This window comes from Sander lucioperca, chromosome 10 (genome assembly GCF_008315115.2).
Source record: "Sander lucioperca isolate FBNREF2018 chromosome 10, SLUC_FBN_1.2, whole genome shotgun sequence".
In the NCBI taxonomy this organism is placed as follows: Eukaryota; Metazoa; Chordata; class Actinopteri; order Perciformes; family Percidae; genus Sander; species Sander lucioperca.
This window is the reverse complement of record NC_050182.1, coordinates 26,526,066-26,553,985: the sequence shown is the minus strand read 5'-3', so window position 1 is coordinate 26,553,985 and position 27,920 is coordinate 26,526,066. Positions and strand designations below refer to the sequence as shown.

The 27,920-nt window shown below is 39.5% G+C and overlaps 2 protein-coding genes across 7 annotated transcripts in view; both read left to right on the top strand.

Moving 5' to 3' along the window:
• Positions 1-44: 44 nt before the first annotated feature.
• dbf4 (DBF4 zinc finger) lies at positions 45-12,048 on the top strand. 2 transcript variants are annotated; one of them, XM_031299241.2, is made up of 13 exons: positions 45-545; positions 705-859; positions 2,172-2,341; positions 5,880-6,083; positions 6,225-6,275; positions 7,031-7,100; positions 7,219-7,295; positions 7,437-7,482; positions 7,594-7,639; positions 7,734-7,859; positions 8,471-8,576; positions 9,819-9,937; positions 10,110-10,926. In XM_031299241.2, exons 2-13 carry the CDS (start codon positions 784-786, stop codon positions 10,924-10,926), a joined length of 1,908 nt encoding a protein of 635 aa, XP_031155101.1. In that variant the 5' UTR covers positions 45-545; positions 705-783. The 2 variants fall into 2 exon arrangements, with proteins under 2 accessions (XP_031155101.1, XP_035862116.1); XM_036006223.1 differs by having other exon boundaries at positions 46-545; positions 7,219-7,307; positions 10,110-12,048.
• Positions 12,049-12,763: 715 nt separating this feature from the next.
• Positions 12,764-27,920, top strand: part of adam22 (ADAM metallopeptidase domain 22) — a 61,750-nt gene continuing 46,593 nt past the window's right edge. For 2 of the 5 annotated variants that reach the window (XM_031299237.2, XM_031299236.2), the window contains exons 1-3: positions 12,767-13,234; positions 13,527-13,687; positions 17,131-17,207. In XM_031299237.2, the coding sequence (XP_031155097.1) occupies positions 13,138-13,234; positions 13,527-13,687; positions 17,131-17,207 (335 nt within the window). In that variant the 5' untranslated portion in view covers positions 12,767-13,137. Of the gene's footprint in view, positions 13,235-13,526; positions 13,688-17,130; positions 17,208-27,920 lie in introns of all 5 variants that reach the window. The other 3 variants (XM_031299235.2, XM_031299239.2, XM_031299238.2) reach the window with 3 other exon arrangements.

Here is a 27,920-nt window from a genome sequence, read left to right as displayed (position 1 = left end):
TCTATCTATTTATTTTTTTTTTTTACAGCAATGTGGAATCATCACATTCAAACACAAGAGAACGTTTACTTATTTTCGGTGTTGCCAGGGTTGAAGAATTTCCGAAAACAACTTCTCAGTTTTTCAACAGTAACGTTCAGCAAAGACAGGTTAAATAAGAATACAATCTGAACTTAATGTAATTAGAATTAGAAAACTGCTGTTAATCTAAAAAGATATTCTATATTACCGTCTCTGGTCTAAGTTACTGCTTTTAAACGTGACAGTGGTTACGTGACCGGAAAGTGTCAAACATGGCAACATAGACTTCCTCCACCATTGGATTTAAAGCGGGAACGAGACGAAGCAATGGTCTAAAAAGTTTACTAACTTACAGCTGGCATAACAGTTGTGAAACATCGTGCCAATGGATCGTTTGTGGTGATAAACACGCGTACACGACTCGTGTGCCGTTTATTAGTGTAAAATTACGGAATAATGTAACGTACGTTGAGCAAAGCAGCTAACCGACAAATCCGGAGAAACGTCGAGGCACTAACGTTACGGTAAGACTGCATTTGAATGAGTAGCTAACCTTAACGTTAGCGGTCGCACAGCAAACACAAGTCTAACTTTACTTTGTTCATGTATTGGCGTTACTATTCAGACCCCCTTTTTACCTTACTGTTTATCTTCTTTGTAAATAACACGTCCTTTGTTTACAGTAACGTTACACGGGACAAACAAGGACATCCTGGGCATGTTGACTAAAGAAAGGAGGGCAGTAAAAACGTCTTTTACTCAATGAAAGAGAAATTAATGAATAGAATGAAGCCGAAACGTATCCAGAGGCGTAACGTTACAGGACCCAAGTGGCAAGGTAACTTTATTATTTACAACCGTGTTACTCTAGCTAAATGTTTGTATTATCATAGCCCGTTTCCGTGTTTTCTGGTTGCATTTTAAAGGTCCCATATTATGCTCATTTTCAGGTTCATACTTGTATGTATAACATATAACGGTAACATGATTAACGCTACATGCTTTAATGTAAAAAAAAAAAGAAAAAAAGGTCTGCTTTCTGTCCCCAGAGTCAGAACTAAACATGGAGATGGAGATTCACATTTTTATGCACCACATATCTGGAACAAACTGCAGCTTTCAGTTCTTTAAATCAGGGCTGAAGACTTTTCTATTTCTATTATCAAGTAACGTTAGGCCTATTTGTTTATTTCTTAAACTGCACTGTAACTTTTAATCTTGTATGTTATACCTTATTCCGATTAGATGATTTATATATTCTTTAATTAATGTTTTTAATTGGTCTTTAATGTTTTTATGTAAAGCACGATACATGGCCTTGTCGCTGAAATGGGCTATATAAAAAACGCTGCCTTGATTTACTGTCTGTCTGTCTGTTTTCACCCTCTGCCTGAAACCATCCGTTTTAGCACTTGTCTCTTTTAGCACTTGAATTCCCCCTATATATATATATATATATATATATATATATATATATACTTTTTAAAAAAAAAATTTTATTATATAAACTTTTGACCGGTCAAAAGTTTGGGGTCACTTACAAATTTCCAATTCACTCCATTATAGACAGAATACCAGTTGATCTGAGGGGTGGCTGATCTTTAATGCAATATCTACATTGCCCATTATCAGCAACCATTCATCCAATGTCCCAAAGGCACATTCTGTTTACTAATCTGATATCATTTTAAAAGGCTAACATTGGAGAAAACATTGAGAACACTTTTGCAATTATGTAAGCACATAATGTAATCTGAAAACTGCTGCCCTGGTTAAAAAAACAATGCAACTGATCTCAGCTGGTATGCTGTCTGTAATTGTGTGTGTGTGTGTGTGTGTGTGTGTGTGTGTGTGTGTATATACACATACATTATGTATATAAAATGAGTCCTTTTATTTGAAGTCATGCCGAGTCTTAACAGTTGCTCAATCTGTTAAGGAAACGCATGCTGTAACCATTACAAGTTTGATATTTGACCAGATCAGTGACTCAATTAATGATCAATCATTTACTAAAATGAATGTGGTTTTATTTGTGATTGATCAATCCGTTTATTAGTGACTACTTATTCAAGCACTTCATCTGAAATTTACCAGTGGACTTGTCATCTCCCTCTCTCATCCTGTGACTTCACTGATTGCCTGTTTAGGGAAAGGCGCCAGTACTGGTGGTGACAAAGCAGCCCTGAGCCAAGCTAAGCCAACGTGTGTGTCCTCTACTGCTCAAGTCAAACCTTTTGCTGGGAAAGTGTTTTACCTGGATCTGCCATCAAACAGAATAGCAGAGACATTGGAGAATGACATCAAAAACCTGGGAGGGGTGAGAGAAAAACACATTTTCCCTGTTTTGTTTTTTTGCCAGGGGCAGGGGGCTGTCCAACAGATTCAAATCTCAGATTTTTCCTGCGTTAGCTTGAGATGAAGTTAGTCATTAACACATAATGTAGGGCTCCAGACTGGGACCAAATGGTCGCATTTTGCGACCAAAATGTGAGTGTGAAAACCGAATTTTACATCCAGTTTCACATGTGCGACCAGTAAATTCTGAAAAAAAAAAAGTTTACACCTTAAACATGGAAGCGGCACGTCAATGAATCCGGAATCTGTGGCAGGCCAATGAGTGTGTGAGAAGGATAGGGAATGGCCACTGTAAGTGGCAAATGTGTGGAGGGGGAGGGTCCTAGAGATAATCGAGTGTGCGTAAACGTCGGTGGGAAGGAGACAGATATCACAACCTGCTACGTGCGTCTGAACAATGAGCAAGCAAACTATTGACTCGTTCTTCCGACCTGCGGCTAGTGCCAGAGTCGGATGATGATTCAGAGTCAGAGGTTTATTTGGCGAAAAAAGGCCCCAACCCACCATTTTCGGGAAGACTGGCTGCGAGAATTCTTTTGGTTGAGGTACTGTAAGGAGACAAACTCCATGAACTGCGAATGTTGCAGTCGCTACCCCAGAACTACGGGGAACACGAAGTTTGCCGACACTAGTTATAGTAATACACTAGTTAGTAGGGGTGTCACGATTCTCCAAATCCTCGATTCGATTACATTTTTGATTCTAAGGTCACGGTTTGATTCTCGATTTTTACATATATTTTTTTTAAAGCACAGGTTGCTATGCCACTTTACACTAGACTTTTATGCAATATAATATCTGACCTTTGGTCACAATGTACCATACTACATTGTCAAATTAAAAACATTTATTAACAACATAATGTAACAACTTATATCTATAAGTTGCCATCTAGTTTCTCTTTTGCAACTGCAGTCTTCTTCACAGAAGATGACATTCAAGTCTTCTCTGAACAATTAAGTGTCTTAACAAACTGTTTCCGAACAGTTGAACATATACCACACAGATTAACTGCCATGTTAGTTGTGCTGCCAGTGGAAGAATATGGTACACGCTAGGCCTGCATGATAAATCGTTATAAAATCGCGATCTCGATTCACCCCTGTTCGCGATTTAATTTTTAAATGACTTAGATTTTTTTTTAAATTTTTTTTATTTAAAAGTACACATAGGATGCTAAATATATAACTATTTACCTCGTGTCATTATTCAATATTTCCCACACTGGGTGTTAGTACTTAGTTAGCCTAGATACTCCCTGTTCCATGGAAGTTTAAGCACCTTAGATATGATTATTTCAGTGTAAACAAAAAAAGAGGAGAGAGGGAGAGCCTGTATGAGGCAATAATACAGTACACTGACAATAATAATACTTTGTTTACATTTCTGAATGTGCATTTGTTAAGCACCATTCAATTAAAATGTGACTGAACTAAAATAAAACAGCACATTGTAGTTTATGTTTATTACCAAAGCATTTATCAGTAAACACTTAGGGTAACATGGGGGAAATGTGAAAACTTGTGTTGCATGTCGATTTAAGTTGTGCGCCCCTACATTCTCGGCCTGTTCTCCTAAAATGTTTTAGTTAAGGGCTACAATACTCCTAGTAAAAAAAAATGTTAGTCTGGAGCCCTGTAATGTTATATTTTCTCCCTTTCAGCCCTGCAGACTTCATTACGTTTCACCCCAGTTTTGTCATCTGACTGCATTTGAAGTAGACTGACTCATTTGTTTGGTAGCATTACATCATTTCAGACTGACATAATTTAGCCTTTAAGCTATGATTTTACATGTTTTACTTAAACATTTAGTTGGTCTTGTATACTTTTACTTCTATTCTAATATTTTAGTTGTGTGTGTGTATAAACCTCTGTATTTTTTACTTTATTATTTATTAGGGGTGTAATGGTTCACAAAATTCACGGTTGGGTTCAAATCACGGTTTTGGGCTGCCTGTTTTCAGTTTTTATGTATTTGGCAAAAAAAAGTTAACTGTTTGCTTTAACCAAATTCTGGCTAAGAACGTAAGTCACTTTATTATCAAATCTTTAAAATAATTAGTTTTCAAGTTAGTGCAAACAAAAAAATGCAGCTTTGTTATTTTTATATAAAAATAGCCACATTATCTACTAAGACCATCAACAAAGTGAAGCGTATGCCCAACCAGCACTAGACTTTTATTTTATTTTAAACAACAGTAGCATATAACATGTCAGTTGTTAATGGAAATATTAGTTTTTTCACTTGGAAAAAGTGCAGCATTTTAAATACAATGAAAGGAATATGGCAATATGGAATATTCCTTTCATTGTAGTCATTTTTTTTTTTTTTTTTTTTTTACTGTTTACAATAAAAATAAAACACAATAAGTGCAACATAACATATTTTCATGTTTCTCTGCAAGAAAAATACAGGTTGGGATTTACTTTGTTAACGAAATGTGCGAGAGGAGATATTATCGCTCGGCCCAAGTAACGTTACTTCAATCATATGCTGAACCCCCGCATCCTCCTCGGCTGCATATCTTTTGCTTTTAATCCGTGCAATGCTTTAGTTATGGATTGGATTGTCCTGTCTGAAACTGCATGGAGAGACTGTTGTTTCCTACACAGCTCTCTCCTCCTCGCGCTGTCAACGGACACACTGGCTTGATGTAAATGCGCCCTCATACTGAAAGTATTGCTGCTAGCATAAGCCACACGTGTTGCACAGTGCTTGCACACAGTCGCCGTTTTATCCTCTACTTTTTCCTGTCATTGTCAGGTTACACTGAATCCGTAATGTTTCCATACAGCAGACAGAGACTGACTGACAGCTGCCCTCGGCACCTCATCCATGCCAACTGCTGTTTCACTACGACACGAGGCTCCCCCCCCCCATAACTTTATTTGAATTTTTGCACAAGCCTTTTTTACTGAAATATGTGAAGCTAAAATAAACAGAACAATTATACGTGCCCCGAACCGTGACTAGAGGACCGGAATGGTTCAGATTTTTTACTTTAACCGTTCCATCCCTTATTTATTTTATCTGTACTTATTTCAATCAATAAAGGCTTAAGTTATTTTATCTTTATTATGATAGTATTTATGATGATTGAGACTCCAGGGCTGGGTATTGTTTGACATTTTTCAATTTTAGTGGCAATATGATACCTTGTTTTGGGTTTCAATATTTGCAAAATGCAATATTTTTTTTTATATGTAACAAAACAAGCTAAACTTTTCAAATGTTTAATGTTAGCTTAATATAGGCAGCAGTACAAGAACTTTGCCTTGATAAAGTATTTTGGTAAAATTGTAATTAAAAAGTTGACAGTTTTCGATACTCTTTGCTATGGACACATTTTGGTTTGTATTACCAAAAATGTATTTGGGTTGGATATCCATCCAACCCTGTAAGACACTGTTAACATACTCTATGTGTTTGCATCAATATAAAGGTTATAAAGCTTTCCCTAAAATCATTCTCCTGTTTTTCTCTCGTTTGTCACTCAGACTGTTGAGAAGTTCTTCAGTAAGGAAATTAAGTATCTGGTATCCAACAAGCGGGAGGCTAGATATGCGCAGTGCCTCAGGCAGGACTCTCCTGTCCCCAGCCCGGACTCCGGCCCGAGTTCACCTCACCCTCGAACAAACCAGCACCAGCCTGGCACCCGTGGGGACAACATCAAAAGCAAGTCTCAGGGCCAAACAGACTCTGTAAGTTCACTTTCATTGTTTCATCAACCATAGTGCAGATATGTTTCTAGGTCTCCCTTCTTACCAGTGCAATTCCCTCCTAGATCATTTTTACTAAGTATTAGTGTCATAGAGTTTCTTTTCCTTTTTTTGTTGTTGCAGTTTGTTCAAAGTCGAGGGAAGTCTTTGGTGGAGAGAGTGGTGAAAGAGCAGGTAAGTCAACACTAATGAGTTTCGTAAGGAACTTTAACTAACTTGTTTCTTTTCTGTGCTAATACACTAGGGTTGCACGATATTGGCAAAATGTGATATTGCGATATCGATTATGATTATTGCGATATCGATATTAATTTTGATATTTTAAACATGTAAAATTACAAAGGTTACGGGAAAACGCATCAAAATAGATTCATAACAAATTTAGTTTTTAAGTTTTCTTACAACACAAGGTTTATTTCAACTGACAGTCATATTGGACTGGTACAACATGAATAAATAAATAACGACTGTCTACAGAACAGGACATGTTTTACTGGTTGGACAGTATAAAATATATAAATAATGATAACCGGACACAACTTGTCTTTCGCTTCTCTGATTCGTTCCGTTTTGTTGTCTCTATCTATTTCTTCACTTACACTGTCACTCTGTCGAAATATGCACACATGTGGTACGCTCCTTAGGATTTCTCACGTAGTGGCCCCGTGCGCTGACGTGCACTAACATGTGCAAGTAGCACGGTAACTGGCCAATGAAATGATGATCATTACAGCGTTTCAAGCAGGCTCTAAATCGAACACAACTAAGCCACACAGCCAAGGGACGGGACACTGCGCTCCACAATATAAACAAAATATTGCATACTTATTGCGACACTTTCTATATAATATTGCGCAACGTGATATTGCGATAACGATATTGAGTCGATATATCTTGCACCCCTATAATACACATTTGTTTGTTTTTAGGAGAGGGTGAAAATTAACAAGATCCTGTCAAATGCTCTGGAGTGGGGTGTGAAAATCCTCTACATAGATGGTATGTTCATGTTGTAAATAATGGTTGATGTACCAGAAACTGACAACATTGGCATCATTTGAATTCATAATGTAAATAATGACTTTCTGTGGTTTTATTTCTTTTATGGCACTTTCAGATATAATGGCATATGTTCAGAAGAAAAAAAAGCTTGTCAGCAGCCTGTGTCCTGCTACCACTGCTGTCAAAACAAGTGTAAGTGTACAGGTTCAAATTCTTAAATATATAAGTATAAAAGTTTAATCAAAATTTTGGATTGTAACCTTAAAAATAATTGGTTTTTAACATTGTTGAATTTTTTTTTTTGTTTATGCTTTTCCTGTTATTTTTGTATAGGTCAAAGCTCAGTCCGAAGCAAAGCAAGGCTTTCAGAAATGCAAAGGTAAAACATAATGTAGCGATTACCTAGTCTTTTATTGTTTTAGGCAAAAATGTTGTCCATTGTTTTTGATGCTTTGTAAATACATGCTCACATTTTTAATTGTCGTTCCAGGGGGAAGGATCAGTAAACCGTTTGTTAAGGTTGAGGATTCAAGCAGGTAAGCGACATAGGACTAAAAGAAGCTGACATCCACCCGCTGTCTGAGTTGTTTACATCTACTGACTATGAAATGTTTCTTTTCCCCTCCTCAGACACTACCGTCCAGTCTACCTCACTATGCCTAACATGCCTGAGTTCAACCTGAAGACTATTCCTCCATGTAGTCCTTTCTGTGTCGAGGACAAGGATCCTCCTGGGAACAAACAGCCGGGACACAGGTATGGTGTTTCTTCTCCGCCTAGCTTTTAACTAATGTATGTGGCCAGCACAGTATGTCATGCTTTCACAAGGACTACATTTTTAAAAACTTAAAAATTTTAACCACTGGAACTACCATATCCCCCCTCAAGGAGCTTCAAAGTTAAGTTTAACTAATGTTTGCACCCAGCTCCTTTTGTGTTTTTCAGTGATCTATATCTTTTACAGTATTGTTGTTTATTGATGTTCTGTTGACTCTTCTCTAATTGTGTTTTTGTTTTTTGTACTGTGTGGTGAAGCCAAAGACAAACTTATCAGTGTGGGGGGAAAAAAAAAAAAAAGTAACACATGATTTTTCCACACTGTTTAAAAATAGATATTTTTTTCACAAATGTCTGCACTGTTTGCATACTTTCCTACACATGAAAATCAGTCTGACACATATGGTATATTTTGAAATTTTGGGATATGAGTAGAATTTAGTTCTGTGGGTTTGGAAAGTGCTTGTCCCCACAATTTGAGTTGGTACTGCTGGAGCGACCCATTGAGACAGAATAAAATTTATTAAAATTCAGAGATCCCAACTGTTTTTATCTTAGTTTGGTTTTATTTGTGCAAACTCTGGGAACAGAGGTGCAAAAGCGTCAGCCAGTGAACACTGCCGAAGGAAGACGAGAGACAAGAAACGAGGCGGCTACTGCGAGTGCTGTATGACCAAATATGAGAACGTCACCACGGTAAGTTATCACGTGTAAAAGCAAAAACTGTCAATGCAATACCATGACTGTAATACAATAATTAATGGTAATGCCACATAAGCCAAAACACACACAACACAATGCATATGTTTTGGATCCTACTATTTAAACATTAAAAGTGTATACTGTAGGGCTGCCACCTCTTAGTCGATTAGTCGACTAATCGGTCGTTTTGGTCTTAGTTGACTAAGATTTCTTTAGTTGATGAGTCATTTTTTATGCTTATTCATGCTTAATTACTCATTTCCAAGAAACTTATGAGCACATTTCTGGTAAACACAAGATTTAAAGTGGTGTTTTGCAGGATTAATTGTGGAGAAACTCAGTTTTACAGATGGTTCATTAACTACATTTATATTGTGCTTTTCTAGTCTTAACCACCTCTCAAAGAGCACAGCTCTGTCGATTACATCAACTAATCGATTAATCGACAAAATCATATAAGTGTTAGTCGACTAAGAATTTCTTTAGTTGAGGACAGCCCTAGTATACTGCAGGGCTTACTGATGAAAGTAGTGCCAATATGAAAGTCGCAAAACTGCTCTTTATTTTGAAAGACTATATGGAGAAGGCATTCTTGTCTTATATATTTGACTTAATTTTCATTTGGGTCATAGCGTACTTAAATGTATCAAAGTTAACAGAGTTGTAGCCTAGATTAAAGCAATGGTAGGTGTTTTTGCTGTGATTCAGTAGTGAGCACTCTCCACAAGTTAGAAAACCGGTTCATCAAAGTAAAGATGTGTTTAGACATTATTTTGGCGTTTTTTGGTAATGTGTTATGAAATAATATTAAATGTCCAACTCAGCAGCTGGTAAACTTGCAAACAGTATTAAGTAAAAAAAAAAAAAAAAAAAAGTTATGATGCTAGTAAGGCAGTACTTCAGCCTTTAACACCTAGAACAGAGTGATGGAAGATGTATGGCAAACTGCTAATTAAAAAATAACATGTGTAGTGTTGTACAACGATATTGACAATACTTCTTATACAGTCCTTTTGTGTAGTAGTTTCACCTTTTAATTAGACTGACAAACTGGGATTTATTTGTTATATCTAACAATTTTATTAAAAAGAAAACTGAAATGCCTGTAATTTTTATTAATCTAGGTTTATTTTATATTTAGTTGCCCATGAGTCAGAGGAAATTGTGTGCTCAGTAGCCTCCATTGGACCGCTGTAATGCTTAATTGTTAAACTGAGGGATTTTTCTTTTGTTAAGCATCTAAAGAGTGAACGTCACAAGGCTTTCTCCAAGAGTGACAAATACCTGGTGGTGGACAAACTGGTTTCAGCTCTGCAGCACTGCAACTTTCTCCATATCAAAACTCAAGTTAAAAGGTAATTTGTCCACATCCCTTTTATTTAAAAAAAAAAAAAAAAAAAAAAAAACTTTAAGCAACATATGTTCAGAAGAGAGAAATGCATGTAAAAATGTGTTTTTGACATATCCAGAACTTTTATCTTTCCGTTTCATTCTACTCATGCAATTGTTTCTTTTCTTTGCTGTTAGACCAAAGTGCAGTGTTTCCTCTGTTCTGATGGTTCCTGGACCATGTGGGAAAACTGTGCAAAGACACAAGGGAGATCTTGATACCACAGAAGAAGAGCAGCCCCAGACTCTCGATGGGCACGAGGGTTCTTATTCAGGACCCACTTTAAAAATCAGATCAGATGCTGGTTCTGCCCCTCTGATTCACAGGGAGGGGGAGCGGAGGAGCTATTACACACACTCAGACAGATCCAAGCACAAATCTATTTCACATAAACGGCCGTGTAGACAGAATTCTTTGACTTCTTGCTCTCAAAAACCTGAGCAAGCTCCAATTCCTCAGCCCAAGATGGAAACGGCCCCCTCTAGAGGTGAATGTCTTCCCTCTATTCCCTCCAGAGATACTCGGGTCAACAAAGTGGACCAAACAATAACTCAAGACATGAACAGCTCAACCTCTCACTTCCATAATATGAACGTACAGAATGAAGCTTCTTCAAAATGCCTTGATGTTAAAACAAATCAACAAGAGGAGTCTGATAAGAAACAGGATTCCTTAGTGAGTGAGGCTGTTGAGGATGGAAACATGTTGCCTGACAAAATGACTGCAAACAACCTCTCAGAAAGGAAAGAAGCGAGCCTTCCTTCACTAAGCTTCTCTCCGGTCCGGAAAATACAGAGGAGGGTGAGAGTTTATAAACGCAAAAGACGGAAAGTAAACACACCCGTTGAACAGGTAAAGCCAAGTGACATTCCCAACGACTCCAGGCTGAAACTTTGGGAACTTTTTCAGTCAAGTGATGACATGGACGTGGAATTTTTGGGCTTTAAGGACTAGGAAGTGAGGGGACTGAACTGAAGGGATGAACTGGACTATTTTGGATATATTGCCTTTTCCAATACTTGAACCAAATTACATTCTGTGCCATTGACTATACAAGCTACTAGATTTTTCTTATCTTCAGAAACATCAGTTTAACTATGGCTGAGTGATCTACAGTGGCTTATTGTCTTTCAGGCACGAAGAAAGCCTAATTCTTTCCTCCATTTTTTTTTTTTTCATATAAGATGAAAGGCAGCTCCTGATGTGCTGTAGCATTTTGTACACAGCATTGTATAAGATATAAAACTAAACCAGCAAACGACATTCCTAATTCTCTTTACAATGGCTTTAAAATGACATTTTCTTGTGCTGCAAAAACTGGTTGAAAATACATTTATATTTAAATTTTAAACTCAACCCAAAGACGACACAGAACTTGGAAATTGAAGAAATGTATTTGAAACTAATATTGCCATAAAATTGGTCTTAAATGAACAGAATTTAGTGACGCCTACAAAGTATTAAGGAGGCCTTATTTTAGACAGGGAACAGTCATTTGTGTTATGTATTTTTAAATTTCACAAATTTGATAACTTTTGCCACTTGAAAATCTATGAAATACTGTGTGAATTAATTAATTAATTAACAAGTGTTTATTTTCATAGTTTATAGTCTCTGGTTGAAGTCGTTGCCACTGTATGTGTTCAGGGAAAAGGAGCATTATATGAAAAAAGGCAGCTTTAGTCATATTTTCCACAGTTATCTGAAGAAAGGTGACTTGAATCTTCCTGGAGGAACAGGAAACTGGTTTTATATGTATACAAAATACATAGAGTGGTTGCATATCTATTTTAATGTGAATGACCTGCAGGTTGGATGTGTGGTACTATGTATATGACATTTTAGGATTCTTCCTAAGTGCACTTTTCATGACCTGCCTTCACATGCTTTTTCTGATGCATTAGCTCAGCTTCTTCTTTTCCCCACATTTAGCGCATTAGCATAGTACCCTTGTTCTCTCTGTCTGCTCTTAAACGGATGCACTGGGTCAAATGGCAGTCTCTGTGCCTCTTAAGAAAAATACTTATTTTGAGGTACAAACACAGCTGCAAATAAACTGACAAAGGCAACACTGAATGCCTGCATTAGTCATTCATAATGTTTTCCTCCTCTCATACAGATTATAATCTGTTGCCACTGTGCTTTTATGATCATGGTGCACAAACTTCCTGCCTCATACATGCTATTGTATACCACAGATTAAAGGCTCCATCCATTATTTATACACATTTATATTTTGCAGGGTTGCAGGGGCTGGAGTCTTTACCTCACATAGACAACCATTCACACTCAAATGTAGGCACATTCTGTACAAATTTAGTCTTTAATTCTTAATCTCTTTAAACTGGTGAGAAACCATGCAGACTTATGGGAACATGCAAACTTAACACAAAGGCGCCAGTCCTGGTTGGAATTAGTCTCGCTTTGTTTTTTAAAGGTTTGTGGAAGATGTCAAATATATGAATAAGAAGTTTCCCTATGTAGCTGAGAAACTGCTTATGATTTGTTGATATGATGTTCCCGTTTGTTTTCGCAAAACTGGAAATTATGACCGGACTTAAGTGATCAATCTTGTATTGTTGCACCCCTAAAGGGGAAAAACAAGTATAAAACATCATCAAAAACAATATCACCACACGCACATATAGGAATAAATTAATTTCCCGTTATTAACTTGACCGATGATGGAGTGACTCATGGTGCTTATATAGCAGGCAGATTTGGGCAGGAATGGCGCTCCTGCAGCAATTTAACATGGAGGAAGCTGGAGGAGGCGGGCGTTGATATCATCCCAGTCGGCGGAAGGTCGGGCCTGCAGCTTTTGTCCATCCCGTCTCCACGGCTCGCTCATATTTATGCATTAGGCGTTTCTGCAGTGAGCCGCTGGATATTGATCTGTTTTAAGGAGGTGTCCCCAGTCCTCTCCTCCCCTCCATTTATCCCTCCCTCTCTCCTCCTCCGTGCTGCTGATCCGCGGGTTCTCGGCGCGCTCAGACGCGCTCGGCGTTCAGACTCGTAAGGACCCCGATGGCCCCCAACCAGAGGTACTGCGCTAACCAGACGACAAGCCTCGATTTCAAGCTCCCCTAGCGAAGGCAGGACCCCGAGAGCCTGCTCCTGGAATACCGCATTGTTTTATAATTTTCAACAAAAGAGAGAAAGGTGATGATGCTCATGATGCGCCAGCGATGGTGGATTTCCCTTTTGTGCGTCTGTGGATTGATGCACGTCGGTCAACAGAGCATCCCTAATGCCCAAAATGGTAACTGATGTTATTTTGGATAGCCTATTACATTATTATCGCGCAAACAAAGCGTTTGATCACTGTTAATATGCCTGTGTATGTTAGTTTTTTTGTATCATACCTTCGGCTACTTCATGGTCTCCATCTAAAATATGCATATAGCCGATAGCTGGTTCGTGTTATCAAAGGAAATGGGACCAATCGACATTTCAGATGGCGGTGTTTGTGATGAATGTGTCTCTGTATCACTTCTGTTTCCCATAAGGAGGGACAGGCGGGTAATGAAATCGGTGTTTTCCTCTCTGTGCAGGAGACGCCTTGTCGAGCTTGAAGGCTCTTCGTGATGCAGGCAGGTTTGTCGGGAAGGAGGACACGGTGCCTCTTCGCCTGCTCTACAGCAAGCACAACCACAGCCAGATCACAGAGGATGAGCTCAGCACCAGGGCTAAAGCCAGCCCCGGCTCCACACAGGTACACAGTGTTTACTAATTGTCAGGATGGAGGTGTGTGTGTGTGTGTGTGTGTGTGTGTGTGTGTGTGTGTGTGTGTGTGTGTGTGTGTTCATGCCCTTGTCCTCAGAGGGGAAATTAATAATTGGTTAATTACAAGCAAAACATTTAGACAGTAACAGGCCATGCAAACAGCTGACCACTATTGCTCTGAACTAATATAAAATATTCAGATTAGTAGCCTAATAGGTCCTACATTTTTACTCTGTCCACACTGCACATTTTCTGTAGGAAATCAGCTGTGTAGTCATCTGGCCAGGATAATTAATAATGTAGGGATAACTTGCATCTTGACTGTCCAGCTGGGCTGCTGTCCCAGCAGCTGCCTCACCTACACCAGCTCATGTCCCATTATGAAGCATTCTTCACTTTATTAAGACAAATAAAAGTTGGTAAAAAAAAGTCACCCCAGGTTAACAGTTGAGCTTGATTGATACATATCTGGTGGATGATATTATCAGCAGATTTCTGCTTATCACAGATATATCTGTATCCGTGTATATGGTGGCCGATATGTACCAAGAAATTGCAGTACAGGAAATGCTAAAAGATACACTATTTTAAAGGTAATTAAAAAAAATGTCACCATTACATAGCCTGTCCACCAGGAGGCACTGAGGTTAAAGTATATTTAATTGTTAAATGTCCTGCTTTGGAACATTTGGCCACAATTCTTTAATAACCAACTTTGAAAAATCCTTATTTTTGTTTTATGTATTGTGTTTAAGTTAAAGAACTTGGCTGATATACCATTATCAGATTCTTTTAGCTCTCAAATAAATCAATATCAGTTGGCTGTAGGCTACTAGCTGAATATCTAAATATTTACTGTGATAATCTGCAAGAAAGAGGGATTGATTCCCAAGAAATTAATTTTTTAAAATAAGGAAATCCATACATACATAGGCTACATACATACAAACATTTACAGTTATTATATTTTGTTCTGTTGCCAGTGTTTAGAACAAACAACCCCCTCTAGGCTTGTAGGTAAAGTAGGCTATGCATGGGTTAAACTTGGTTTTGCACCAAGTTTGGACATTACCACCCACTAAATCCGCAATGTAACAAAATTATGCTGAAAGCTATTGGTGATCATTGAAACCCAATGAACACAACAACATAGTTTAACAAAAAGCTTACCAGAGTAATTTGGCCTTGTCTGTAATAATCGATACAGTGCAGTAATAATCGTAATCAATGTTACTGTGTTCACTGACTCAGTTCAGTGAAGCAGCATGACTGCTGGGTTCATTTCAAGAGATGAGTCCATTAACATTGTGCAAACCTGTCATGCGTTTTTAATTTGTGCAGCATAGTTTGTGTAGGCTAGCCTATTCAAGGCTCTGATCGTGGAGAGGGCTACAGATGGTAGCAGGCAGGGAGGTGTTAACCCTTTGTCTCTCTCACACTTCAGACAGAGCTGCAGCCTGATGGGTAAAAAAGCTAACAGGAACCATCTGCCATCAGAAATCATTTTAATGTTTTCCTTTTGAAGCAGAGACTAACCTCCATCACAGGTCTGTCACGTAACAGTCTTTCTGTGAACTGGAGTTCAAAGCGAGACAAATTTCTGCAGAGCAAAGAAACATTTTTACTTTCTACACAGATTCTTCAGAATATTTGCTCAAACCATATCATATCATGCCTAAAACATCATATTTTTCACGAGTCAATTACCTTCTCTGGAGCCAGTCAGGATAAGTGTGTAATTCCTGAATTTACAGCTCAGGAGGTGCATTTATTTTACTCTGAAAAAATCATTGTGGCAGCTAATAAAATAACAGGCAATCAATAACAGCCTCAACGTTTTAATAAAGCTATACAATATACATTGCAAGTGAGGAATAGATCCCAGGTAGGAGGAGGAGACAGGTGCATCTTTGATTAGATTTTTGATGTTCTGAGTTTTTTTTTATTCTCCAGAGAGTTGAATCTGGGCTGCAATTAGCCGTGATGTCACTTGCACAAAGCTTGATCAGTTATTTGGCTGTTTTTAGATCAACAGCCTAAAAACAAATCTGTCAAATAGTTCTGAAAATGTGTGACACACCAGAGGTTATTTATAGACTTCTGTTGCATTGCCTATTTTCAGTTTCAGACACAAACCACTTCACCACTGAATGAGCAGTGGGGAGTTCAGCAAAGTGCTCATGTTGTTTTGGTGGAAAAACAAATACTTCTTTAAGTGGAATCTGTGTGTGTTGGTTTGACTTCCTGCCTCTCTGTCTGTGTGCAGTGCATTGATAGCACTTAGTCATAGTTTGACAGTCGTGAGTGGAAAGTCAGGCCTGCTATAACTCAGAAATCAATGTAAGAAGAGTCAGTGGTGGCCTCAGAATATTGGCCCGGCTCAGTCAAGCTGGGATATGCTTTCATTAAACACAATTACTGGTACCTCCTCCCATCATGGATCCAATCTGCCAGATTAGATTTCATCACAAGTGTGCCATGGAAAGGGATTGCCCTTTGTACACACACACACACACACACACACACACACACACACACACACACACACATCCACACCCACATCCACACCTACACACCCACACCCTCTTACCCGCTCTTATATGCATTGACCATGCACAGACACACGCCTGCAAACAATAGCGTCCGTGGTCAATGGGGACCTCACGGGCTAAGGTCGTCCTTGGGTGAGCACCAGGGGCATCTCCTTAAAATGGAAACAAAAAAACCACACACACCCCTCCCCCCTCGTTGTCATGCGGTGTCCGGTCTGTAATGAAGGTAGCCCGCTGGCCGAGCCTGGGGGAGGGTGAGCTGTGTTTTAGCTGAGCTCTGGGACCCCCTGGACCTGCACCGGAATGATTGTGGGGAGTTTTCATTGACCCAAGGGCGTGTAATGCGGCGCGTACCATGTGTCCAAAACTGGGAATGAATCAGACCCTCCTCGAGCCAAATCAATCAAACACAGCAGCACATGCAGTCAGACGAAGAAAGAGCGTGCATTTCTATGTTTGTGTACATGCATCATTGCTGCCAGACAGAAATATGGTTCAGTATAGATTTAGGTATTTCAATGAATCCTTGGCTTTGTGAAACTGTTACAAAACCAGTCTGCTAATAAAGATAGAAATCAATGGTCAGTGAGGTACAATAAAATGTGCATGTTTACTTAAGTGTGTATACAGTGTATGTATGTGTGTGGGTATTACATACACTGTATTTCTTTGCAGCATTGAAGTGTTATGTGAGATATTGAGAAGAAGACAGACCTTGATGTCTTAATGAAGTCTTATTCTTAGTGCTGAAAGACAATGCAGCCATCTGATGAGAATTGATTCTTGTATATAATTAATAATAAATTGCTCCATGAATATAATAATGGCTACCTTTTAATAATAATAATAATAATAATAGTTATTCTCTGCTTTTTTTTAGGTGAACCATGTGGCCCAAGCAAGCTTTCAAGTCGACACTTTTGGCAGAAAATTCATCTTGGATGTGGAACTGAACCAGTGAGTATTACATTATTAAATCTGTCTTTCTTTCTGGCTATCTATTTTTCTATGTGTCTGTGGGTTAATGTCTTCATTGCAGATGTGTTAGAAGCTTATTTCCACACTTGCTTATTATTTGTAAATGCTTTGGCTTGGCTGACAATTGCAAACCATGTTTTTGAATGAATGAAGGTGGCTTAATTTCCATTTCCTAAATGTTTATGAAAGTGCCTAAACGTTCACTTGCTTGTTGAAGTGATCCCAGCAGGAGTCATATCATTCTCTGGGGTCTGAGCATCACTTTTGAGTAGAAATTCACATTGTGTTTTTGTTTAGTGTGAATCCCCAAGGACATATTGCACGTTAATTGAGTGCTCACTCCAGTATTTTAACTAAGGTCATTGTGGTTCTGCTGGACTGAGGTCATATTTTCCTGTTCTTTTAGTGCTGTTTATTGCCTGTTTTTGGGAATGCACTCATAAGACATACATTTCTAATGCTGGTATGTGCTGAAGTGGGCCATTGTATGTGTGTGTGTGTGTGTGTGTGTGTGTGTGTGCGTGTGTGTGCGTGTGGGCATGCGTGTGTTAGAGGTTCCATCCTAATAGGAAGTGATTTACGGTAAAGGCTGGAGCACTGCCCCGTCAGACACTGATATTGATCACAGCACTGCTGATGGATAGCGAGCAACTCACTCTCCTTATTTTCTCTCTTACCTTGTCTCTCGTTCTCTTTTAGCCTCCACCTCATACACTTTTTTTTTTTAAATCACTCTTTTTGACATCCTTCTCTCTAAACCTCTCTGTGTTTGTTTTGTTTCTGTTTCCATCTGTCACCCTTTAAGAACATGGCTTGTGTGTCTCATTAGCCCCCATACAGAAAGCCTACAGTGATGCTGCCTGCTCATCACAGTGGAAGTCTCTCCCCTACTGAGTGAAACGTTACATCACAGGAATTCCCACATTTAGAGGTTATGTTTCTGTGAAGCCTACAGCTCACTGCGTGATGCATCAACCAGTGAGGAACAGAAATGTCTTCTCCACACACACACACACACACACACACACACACACACACACATATACACAAGCTGTCACATATGCACATACACTTTCATCAGCACTTGGTTTGATCATGCCAAGTCATTATCCATGCGTGTAGTGAGCTTACGGCGTCCTTTTTCCAAAATTTCTTAACTGGATGTGGTGCAGAAAGGTCCATAAGAATGTCGGCTGAAAGGAAACACATCCTGTTTTAGCTTTCCAGAGAGTGAAGTTGCCTCCAACCAGACAGCTCTGGGCAACAGTTTGACATGTGTGGTTCTGAATAAGAATGAGAGACTGAGATCAGTGCAATAGAGCATTGGACTGTGTGACATTCATCGGTTTTCTCTAAAAATCTTTGTTCTTTTTGTAGGGCTGAAACAAGAAGCCAATACTCAGCCAGTCATTTTTCAAACAAACAATATTATCAAATATTTCCTCGTTCCAGCTTCTCATGTGTGACGATTTTCTGCTTTTCTTTGTTTTATTTGATCATAAACTGAAAATGGCGGATAGCGTAAACAACAACTGCTAATGTGAGTTGCTCAAAACCTTTCTTTTTAGTAAACTCCGGGTACACAAACAATGTTGTCAATGCTTTTGTTAAGATGTAGAGCCCCTGGTGATACTTTGAGCAAAGTTTCATGTTGTGTCGAGCCTTCTTAGTGTTTTAAAAATAGCTATTTTGAGGCTAGCATAAAAGTGCCCCTAGTACTCCCAGTCAAAAGGCCATTTGACCGAAAAACAAAATACGGTAAATCTTAAAAGTGGCGATTCCGTCCTAAATATGCTTTTAAACGAAAGTTTGACTTGGGTACATTAAAAAAAAGACCTTAGGTTGCATTTTGGCGAGAGTTACGCTTTAATTGGTATTGTTTAAAGTGTGGGAATGTTTTGTTTTTTGGCTTATAGTTTTTTGTCCCTCGCAGGGAAAGATCTCTAGTTTGTTTCCCTCTGTGTCTGAATGAGTAAACCCCAGATTCCTCCACTCTCATCTTCATCGTCCTCTACCACACTCCTCTTTGAACTGATCCCCTGTTTGACAGCCACATTGATTTTGTTTACAGATAGCTTTCATGCCAGACAGATTAAACCCAGTTGATGTGTGTGTGGGCGCAGGTGTGGGAGGTATTTTAGCTGAATGGGCCAACATTTGTTTTTTTGGATTCCAGTAACAAAACCTAATTCACTCATTTTGGTCAATGACTTGACTCTGCTGCTGTGCATTTTTCTGTGTTTAATGGTTGCCATGAGCAAACAAGAAAGGAGTGTTTTCAGCTTTAGTTGTCAGCTGTGTCTCTAGTGCTACAGTACGTATTATCATTATTATTCTCGTCTCTGAGCAGCCGTTTTAGAGTCTTTTCCTCGAGCTAATGTTTAGCCATAGACTGTGAATAATAGGAGTGTAGGCGTTTGGTTATAAAGTCATATGTCTTGTGAATTTGAAGCACGTGCATTTTGGACACTGGATACTTCAGTCTAGTGTTCTTGAGTTCAGATGTGAATATTCTACTTGGTTTGTGTTGTCCCCACAGCAGCTCTATGGATGGTTGGACAGTCGGTCTACCACTTTGGTCCAGAGTGAAATATCTCAATAACTATGAGATAGATTGCCATCACATTTTGTACGGACATCCGTGGTCCCTGGAGGAAGAATCATACTGACTTTGGTCATCTCAAGACTTTTGTTCTAGCACCATTATGAAGTGAAAATACTTTTTGTTCAATACTTTGTGTTATGACCAAACACCTAAAAATATGACATTCTCATGAGCCTCAGCTGTATTTTATGTTTAGCGCTAATTAGCTAATTTTAGCATGCTAACACACTAAACTAAGATGGTGAACATGGCATTCACCTGCCTAGCATGAGCATGTTAGTATGCTGATGCTAATAGACATTTTTAAGTGTCCACATATGTGCTTTTTTTTTTAGATGTGACCTTTATTGTAGGTTTTCCTACCTTTAGACCATCCATCCATCCTGATTATCCTGTTCAGGGTTATGCAAGCTGCCTATCCCAGCATGCACTGCACAAGAGGCAGGGTAAACCAGAGACGGTTTAGAACTGAGATGCCCCAACTCAGAATAATTTCTTGTATTTGTCTCCCGTGGGCTCCCCCACTGCCACACGTCTTGAGGAGACTAGTGGCGGGTCCTGAGTGTATTGATTCCAAAGTGATCGTGAACACAGATTATGATTGATTATTTTGCCCCATAGTCACCAAAGTAAATATTGGACCCATTCTTCACAAACCACATATCTCCTGAACATTCTGACACTAAAAAGACGGACAAATCAGGAGAAAATCAACTTTGTTTGAGACCTGTTTCTGTAACAAACTCTCACACGATTTGGCAACACAGATAAGCCAACATCAACTAACGTTTGTGAACGCCCTAACAAAACTAATTTCCATAATGCCTAATATGTCTTTTAGCTGTGTAAATATCTAATGTTAGCAAAAGAAAATAATGTATTATACAAATATAACTTTTCATCCATCCACATGACGTTCACTACACCTTCAAATGAGGCCACGCCCATTTAGGAGACAGGAAGTGTGTACCGTTTCAAACCATTGACGCAGCGTGTAATATGCTATCTTTAGTAATAGAGAATCTTTGGGTAAACCCTTGAGAGGATGCTATCCTATCACAAAACTTGTGGCATGTATGGTGAGAATAATCAAGTATATTAATGTGTAGTAGTTGTTAGCTCTTTCAGTTGCCAAATGCTGTATTGACACGAGTCACTCATCTGAAGTGTGAGAGTCTATAGAGAGGAGGTCAGGAGGGGGTTAGGGGGTCTTTATTCCCTCCTCCTTCTTTGTCTTCCTCTTACTCCTCCATCTCAGCGGCCGGCTACAATTTGCCATTCATGGGACTAGAGTGAGCTGGAAATGTGCACAGGGTGGGGGGTTGCCTCTTTTTTTTAATCATCCTCACACACACACACACACACACACACACACACACACACACACACACACACACACACACACACACACACACACATCTCCACCCTTGATTGCCCCTACGTTCCACATCCATTCTCCATTCAGCCATGCCCCTACTACCCCTTTACCACGCCCCTCCCACCTGCTCTCACTGAATAATAGATGGTGCTTTAAGATTAAAAAGGAGTGTGTGTGTGTGTGTGTGTGTGTGCGCGTGTGTGTGTGTGTGTGTGTGTGTTTGTGTGTGTCGTCTTGTCCTGTTGGGCCTCAGGTGCAGAAGAGGCACGTAAAGTGTTGTCTTAATTAGAGATAACAAGACTGAATCGAAAGAAATGAGGCTCAGATGGAAAAGCGAAGGATCAATACTCAATAAAGAGAAGAGAATTCGGCTAACTCTGTTTCTTTAATTTCACTCACTCTTGTTGGGGATTTTAAAATTAGTTTAATACGTTTCAGATCACCTTTAAAAGTGCACTAACTTGCACCTTTTTGACTTAATACTTTGCGTCTTCGCTTTCATTACACCAAGCTGCTGCCGTGATAACTGTGGGTGTATCTTCAATGACAGAGTGGCAGTGACCACACCTGTTATCTGTCAGTGAGAATGAATAGCCTCTTGTGTATTATATGAACTCACAAAATGTTTGATGTTTACATGCATTGCTTTTCACCAAAATACATCATTGTATCCTTGAGGCCTGACAAAACGTGTGGAAAGCATTCCCTTTCGTTTTTTTGGATTATTTTAAACCAGGGGTCTTCAATGGTTTTTAAGCCAAGGACCCCTTAACTGAAGGAAAGATGGAGGAGGGACCCCCTACTACATACCACAATAACATCTACGTAGAGCAGCCTAAAGCCTTTATACATACCTTTTTTTTGCATAGAATCCTAAGCTATTAAAATGCTTTTGCATGATTTTATAAATCATGTTTTATTGTTAAACATCCACATGTATGTGGATGGCTATCTTAGTGACTACCTTACCTATAGGCCAGTAAGCAGTGGGAATTTATAATATGTTGAATCATGTTAAGACTTTTTAAGTTTTGAAAAAACTTTCAAAAAATTAACAATAATTTGGTGGCCCCCCTGCATTGACTCTGAGGACCCCCTAGGGGTCCCAGGCTCTCTGTTGGAGACCCCTGTTTTAAACCATGGATTGTTAAATCATACAACAATGATTACAACATACATTACATGTTTACTAGCTAACAGTCTTCTTCCCTTCCTTTGACTACTAGTGGTCAAAACCTCCACAGGGTACCTTAAATAAGATCTCCTACCTGAGGTTGAAAGTTAAAGAGCACCTATTATGCTTTTTTGGATTTTTCTCGTCTTTTTGTGTTATATAGTTTTTTGTGTGTGTAATAGATTTATAAAGTACAGTGTCTATCATTTATATATATATATATATATATATATATATATATATATATATATATATATATATATATATATATATATATATATATAATCATATATTTTTCGAACATCATGCTTATTGTTTGTATTGATGATTCAATGGGGAGAGTTTCTTGCCCATCCAAGCTCTAAATGCCAGTCATCTAAGAGTGTCTTTGTATGAAATGAGTGGTATTTTTAGTTTGGGAACCCAGCCGACCAAAACATCTCCTCCTACTTGTTTTTGAGCAGCATAGTGGGAGGAGTCGTCGGCTCTAAAAGTATTTTTTACCCAACAAATACTCTCTTGTTCACTTGCAAGACAAATACATTTATCAAAATTCCATTCAGCTGATGTCATGTTCATGTTGACTTCATGACTTTGTTTGACTTTGAGTGGACTATGGTCATTTAATCTCTAATATGTGTGTAGGTGTCTGGCTGCCTTGGACCGTGAAAGGTGCTGATGCTGTGGTGTTAGCCGTGCGTGTCCCTGTGCTGTGTGTGCGTGCGTGTGTATTTGTGTATGTTGCTTGTACATATGTACATGTGCATGCAACCTTACATCTCCGCATATATGATTTAACTCTCTCTCATGCCCCATTCCAAGATCATCTATCATCCACCCGTGTCTCGCTCCCTGCATCCTGACATTGCTACAACCCAATTCCACTCTTCTCCTCTTTTTCCACCTCCATCTCTGTCTCTCCTCCTCCGTTACCAGGCCTGTAATTTATTGTAGAGAGGCGTATCTGAGTTACTGCGGACTTAATGAGAAAAATACAGAGGTGTGTGTGTGTGTGTGTGTGTGTGTGAGAAAGAAATAGTTAAGGATGGAGAGAAAGAAGAGGACACAGAGAGAAAGATGTGTGGATGTCCTTCATGCATCCTTGGTGGGTGTGTTGAGTAAGTGCAGGAGATAGGGAGAGATTGGTGTGTGTGTGTGTATACCCTAAAAAGAAAATGGTCCCTGCTTCCTCTCCATTCCTATCTCTTACTTTCTTCTTCCTCTTCTCTCGCCTCAGGCAGGGTCCTCTCTCGGATCTGTGTGTAGTTTGATCACACACACGCACGCACTTTAGCGCATAGCTTTAGCTATCACATTGGGAATTGTTTGAGTGTGTCTATGAGAAAATGCAGTGCTCACAAACAATATATTATAGACTGTGTTTGCTAAGTGGCTCAGCGTCACATCCAGAACTGTGTACAGTATGTCCTGGTAATAAACAAGTTAGTTCATGTGTCTGTGTGTTTTGCAGATTTTCTGGTGTGTGTCAGGTGCAGGTAGGTGGGGGTACAGACTCATTTTATGTAGGTGAGCAAGGTTAATTTAGAAGAACAAATAGCAGCATGGTGCAGGCCCTGCAGGAGTTCTTTAGGCATTTTTGAAAACAGATAAACAGTGTTAACGTTAAATTAAAAGACGGGTTTATATTTTTAAAAGCTGTCTTAAAACAAAACTTCCATACCCATATGTATATCGAAGCAGTTTTTTTTGTTGCTGCTTAATTCTTCTTGTTCATAATACCCATTAAGAGATCAGATCAAAGTTCATATGAGACCTCAGCAGTCTAAGGTAGTCAAATTAAGTGGGTATCATCCAAAGTAGTTTGAGTAAGAATTCTCCTGTTAGTGTTACTATCCCTCCATCGCAGCTCAGCAAGGAAACACTGTCCAGGGAAACAAAAAACAAAAACTTAAATCCCAAATTAGCTTCAACTGTTCTTTAAAATGCATTTTTGTGCAGAACAGGACTGTGGATTTTGTTCCCCATCACTTACATTGTGTCAGGATGGGATCTCTTCAAGGCCAGTACGAACAGGAGGAAACAATAGCAACCAAAATCTGTAAAGCGTTGAATTACAGGCCTCCCCTTTAATGCTCCATCATTTTTTCCTCCCCATCTCCTTATATTGCTTTTTTTCCTCCCCCTCTGTCTCTCCAACCCCTCTGTTCCCCCCTCTTCGAGCCGTCTGTCGAGCTGTCTCGACTCAGTATGGAGGATTAGTAGGAGCTGACTCTCGCTGAAGACAGGGACAGAAGAAAACACTGTTGTTCTCTCAGCAGGAAAAGATACTAATGCCTCTCTAAAGACTATTGTCTCTTATAGATTACTCATTTTCCTCTGTCATGCTGAATAAAATTCAATTGAGATGATTGTTTACTGTCAGAAGATTAACTATTTAACCACTGCACAAAGTCTGATGGAGTCAGTGGGTAGTTATCCACAAACACAATGATATTAGGGCATACAATAGAATAATCTTATCAGCTGAACATAAAAAATAAACAAGTCATGATTATTGGTCTCAAGTGTACAGGGCTCCGAAAGTCTGTCTCTGTTGACCCTGTTTACATGGCGTGGAGTTCACTAACAATCCACGTGTTGATACAGATCTGCATGTTCCTTCGTGCCCAGAACATCCCCGGCCACTGCATAATTCAGGAGTCAACTCTATTTATCTTGTATGTTGCATGCTACAGACCCAACTGCATAAGGGACCCACAATTGCAGAGAGCAGGAATATGAGCTCTGCTTGATTCTTGCTTTTTTGTTTGTTCTATAAGCATCACTATTTCTTGTTTGTGAGCGTCAGTATTCCCTTTGCAATAGTGTGCCGGTGGAATTGCATGTCTGATAAGTGATTGGAGAGTGAATGAATTATAGCCTGGAGACCTTTAATGAGACCTCAGTGGAAGGGGAGGGTGAGGCTAAAAGGAGAGAAGGGGGTGGTGGGCAGGTGAAAGCAGCTGCAGCTTTCCTCAAAGAGAAACCTCCACCCCCCTCTCTACTCTCCTTCAGTCCTTGTCACATCTTTATTTCTCTTATCAACCTTCCATCTTGCTGCACCCCCTCCTTGTTTTCACCTGTGCACTTATCCCTTCTCCTGACTGTTTCCTCAGCACTCCCCCATCCTCAGTACGGATGCCTGACACAGCACATGTTCAGTCCTTTGTGCGGTGGTGCTCTTTTATTACCGGGTTAAATGGCAAAAAAATCCATATTTAGAGCCTAAGTCCATTTGATGACTACAGTGCTGCTTGTGTGCAGATGTGTGTGGATGTATGGATGCATCCGATTACATTTGCTTCATTTCTTTTGTTGTGTGCTTCTGCGTGTGTTTTGGGATGTTGGGTATATTAGGAAGAGTCTTTGAAAGCACCTAGATTGGCCTGCGTGAAAGCAACGAAAAGCCTGCTACCCCAACACTTCCGCTCAATCCTCTCTCTCTCTCTCTCTCTCTCTCTCTCTCTCTCTCTCTCTCTCTCTCTCTCTCTCTCTCTCTCTCACACTCTCTCTCACACTCTCTCTCACACTCACTCACTCACTCACGCTCACACACACACACACACACACACACACACACACACACACACACTGGTCCTGCCAATCTGTCCTTTTGTGTTGTTTTTTATCCCAGTGTCACGGTGGTGCCTGGCGACACAGATCGTGAGAGGAATTTTAGACCACATGGAAACTTGGTTTGTTTATGATTTACCTCAGGAGAAGAACTCTGTTGCCACAGTACATGTCTAACAATATGCTTTTAAAAGAAAGGATGAAGTTTGATGTCACTGACAGCCAGACGGACTCAGTGCACTCGCCTCTTCTCAGTACTTCCTTCAGTTTTTACCTCCTGAAGACCCACTTAATAAAGTTGAATAAGTCTTTTCAGAGCAACATTATTTGCTAAAGCAGCATCAGTGCTCTTAGGTTTGTTTGTGTGTGTGTGTGTGTGTGTGTGCGCGCGTGCGTGCGTGCGCTAACTGACCTTGAAGTCTGGAGAAAGCGAGAGACATTGTTTGCTATGTAAATGGCTGTTCTATGTTGGCTATGAAATGCTGTAAGCTAAAAGTGGAGCGTCTACGGATCCACCTCTGAAATCTCCTCCAGGCCTGATTGACAGCTGGACGCCAGCTCTCAGATGTTGCCGCGGCGACGGAGCAAGAAAGAAAACTCCTCCGGTATAGTGGAGGATGAGCAGACTAGGGCTGGACGATATGGAGAACATCAAATATCACAATATTTTTGACCAAATACCTCAATATCGATACCAACGATATTTTAGCATTGACTATTGGTGCTTTCACAAAATATTAACACAATGAGATTTTTGATAAATAATCATCAGTAATGTGGATATAATGACTAAGTAAAAGCAAATAATAGAGCAGTTACAACAGTCTGGTAAGTTCAGAAAATGACATAACTTTACTGTAATGCAACCTTTAAAACCAGGAAAAGACAACACTTATGCCATATTACGATATTACGATATCCAAAATCTAAGACGATATCTAGTCTCATATCACGATATTGATATAATATCGATATATTGCCCAGCTCTAGAGCAGACCATTTAAAAAAGCAATGAGCTGAGAATGAGAGTAACAGACACGGAATGAGACACAAAATGAGCAGAAGATGTGGGTGCTGTTCGCTTCGTCTCCGTTGCAGCCGGTCTGGTCTGCACAGACACCTTTAGGTGCCAGATGCCACACAAATATGTCTGACATGAGGACCACTTGTGCCACCATACATTTGTTACTTTAAGCTCTTGAATAGTGTAATTATGTGATCATTTATTACATTTATGACCATGCTTCTATTTCTGTGTATTCTTGTTAATGAAGTCCTCAGCTTGTTTTACAAACCACCTCCCTGATCATCATTTATGCAAACAACGCATGACTAAGTCTGTATTTCTGTCATTCTGTCAGGAGCATGCAAAGAGGTCGCTCACAGTTATCATTTATACATATGTGTGTCTACTCATGATAACAGGAAGGGGGGAGGTGGGGGGGAGCTCTCTACATGTGTGTGTGTGTGTGTGTGTGTCATTGTGGGGGATGGGGTAGAAGCTGAGTTTGCGTCTTTGTCCGTCAGATAAATTATTTAAATCCTGCAACAATTAAAGCTGAATTCTGTTATCTGCGTCCTCCATTAGAGGCCCGTGTGTCTGCACTGCTGCCTTAGTATGCTCCTCAATTGCTCCCCCTGTCTGAGCTCAGCGTGGGGCCGGATAAAGATCACAAGCTTTGAATCTTAAACACACATCCCAGCACAACAAAGGCTAACAGCGCACGCCTGTGACCCAGGGACTCTAATGTACATACCGAACGCCTTCATCACAGGAGCATGTCAATATTTTGAAAGTGAATCTTTTTCATGCAAAATGTTGATTGATGATGTTACTTGCGTCTCATGAGTCATGGCGCATTTAATTTGCAGGATATTATGGACAGCCTGACATGATGTGTGAGATGTGTAATCTGAGGTTCGAGGCTGTGATGTACAATGGGGGTTGACTGTGTTACACTA

What these genes read in the sequence shown, in the direction of transcription:
- dbf4 (XM_036006223.1), top strand. Translation starts at nt 784, where the DNA reads ATGAAAGAGAAATTAATGAATAGAATGAAGCCGAAACGTATCCAGAGG. An exon ending in ACATCAAAAACCTGGGAGGG is followed by an intron (nt 2,342 to 5,879) that starts GTGAGAGAAAAA and finishes TTTGTCACTCAG; the next exon opens with ACTGTTGAGAAGTTCTTCAG. An exon ending in CTCAGGGCCAAACAGACTCT is followed by an intron (nt 6,084 to 6,224) that starts GTAAGTTCACTT and finishes TTGTTGTTGCAG; the next exon opens with TTTGTTCAAAGTCGAGGGAA.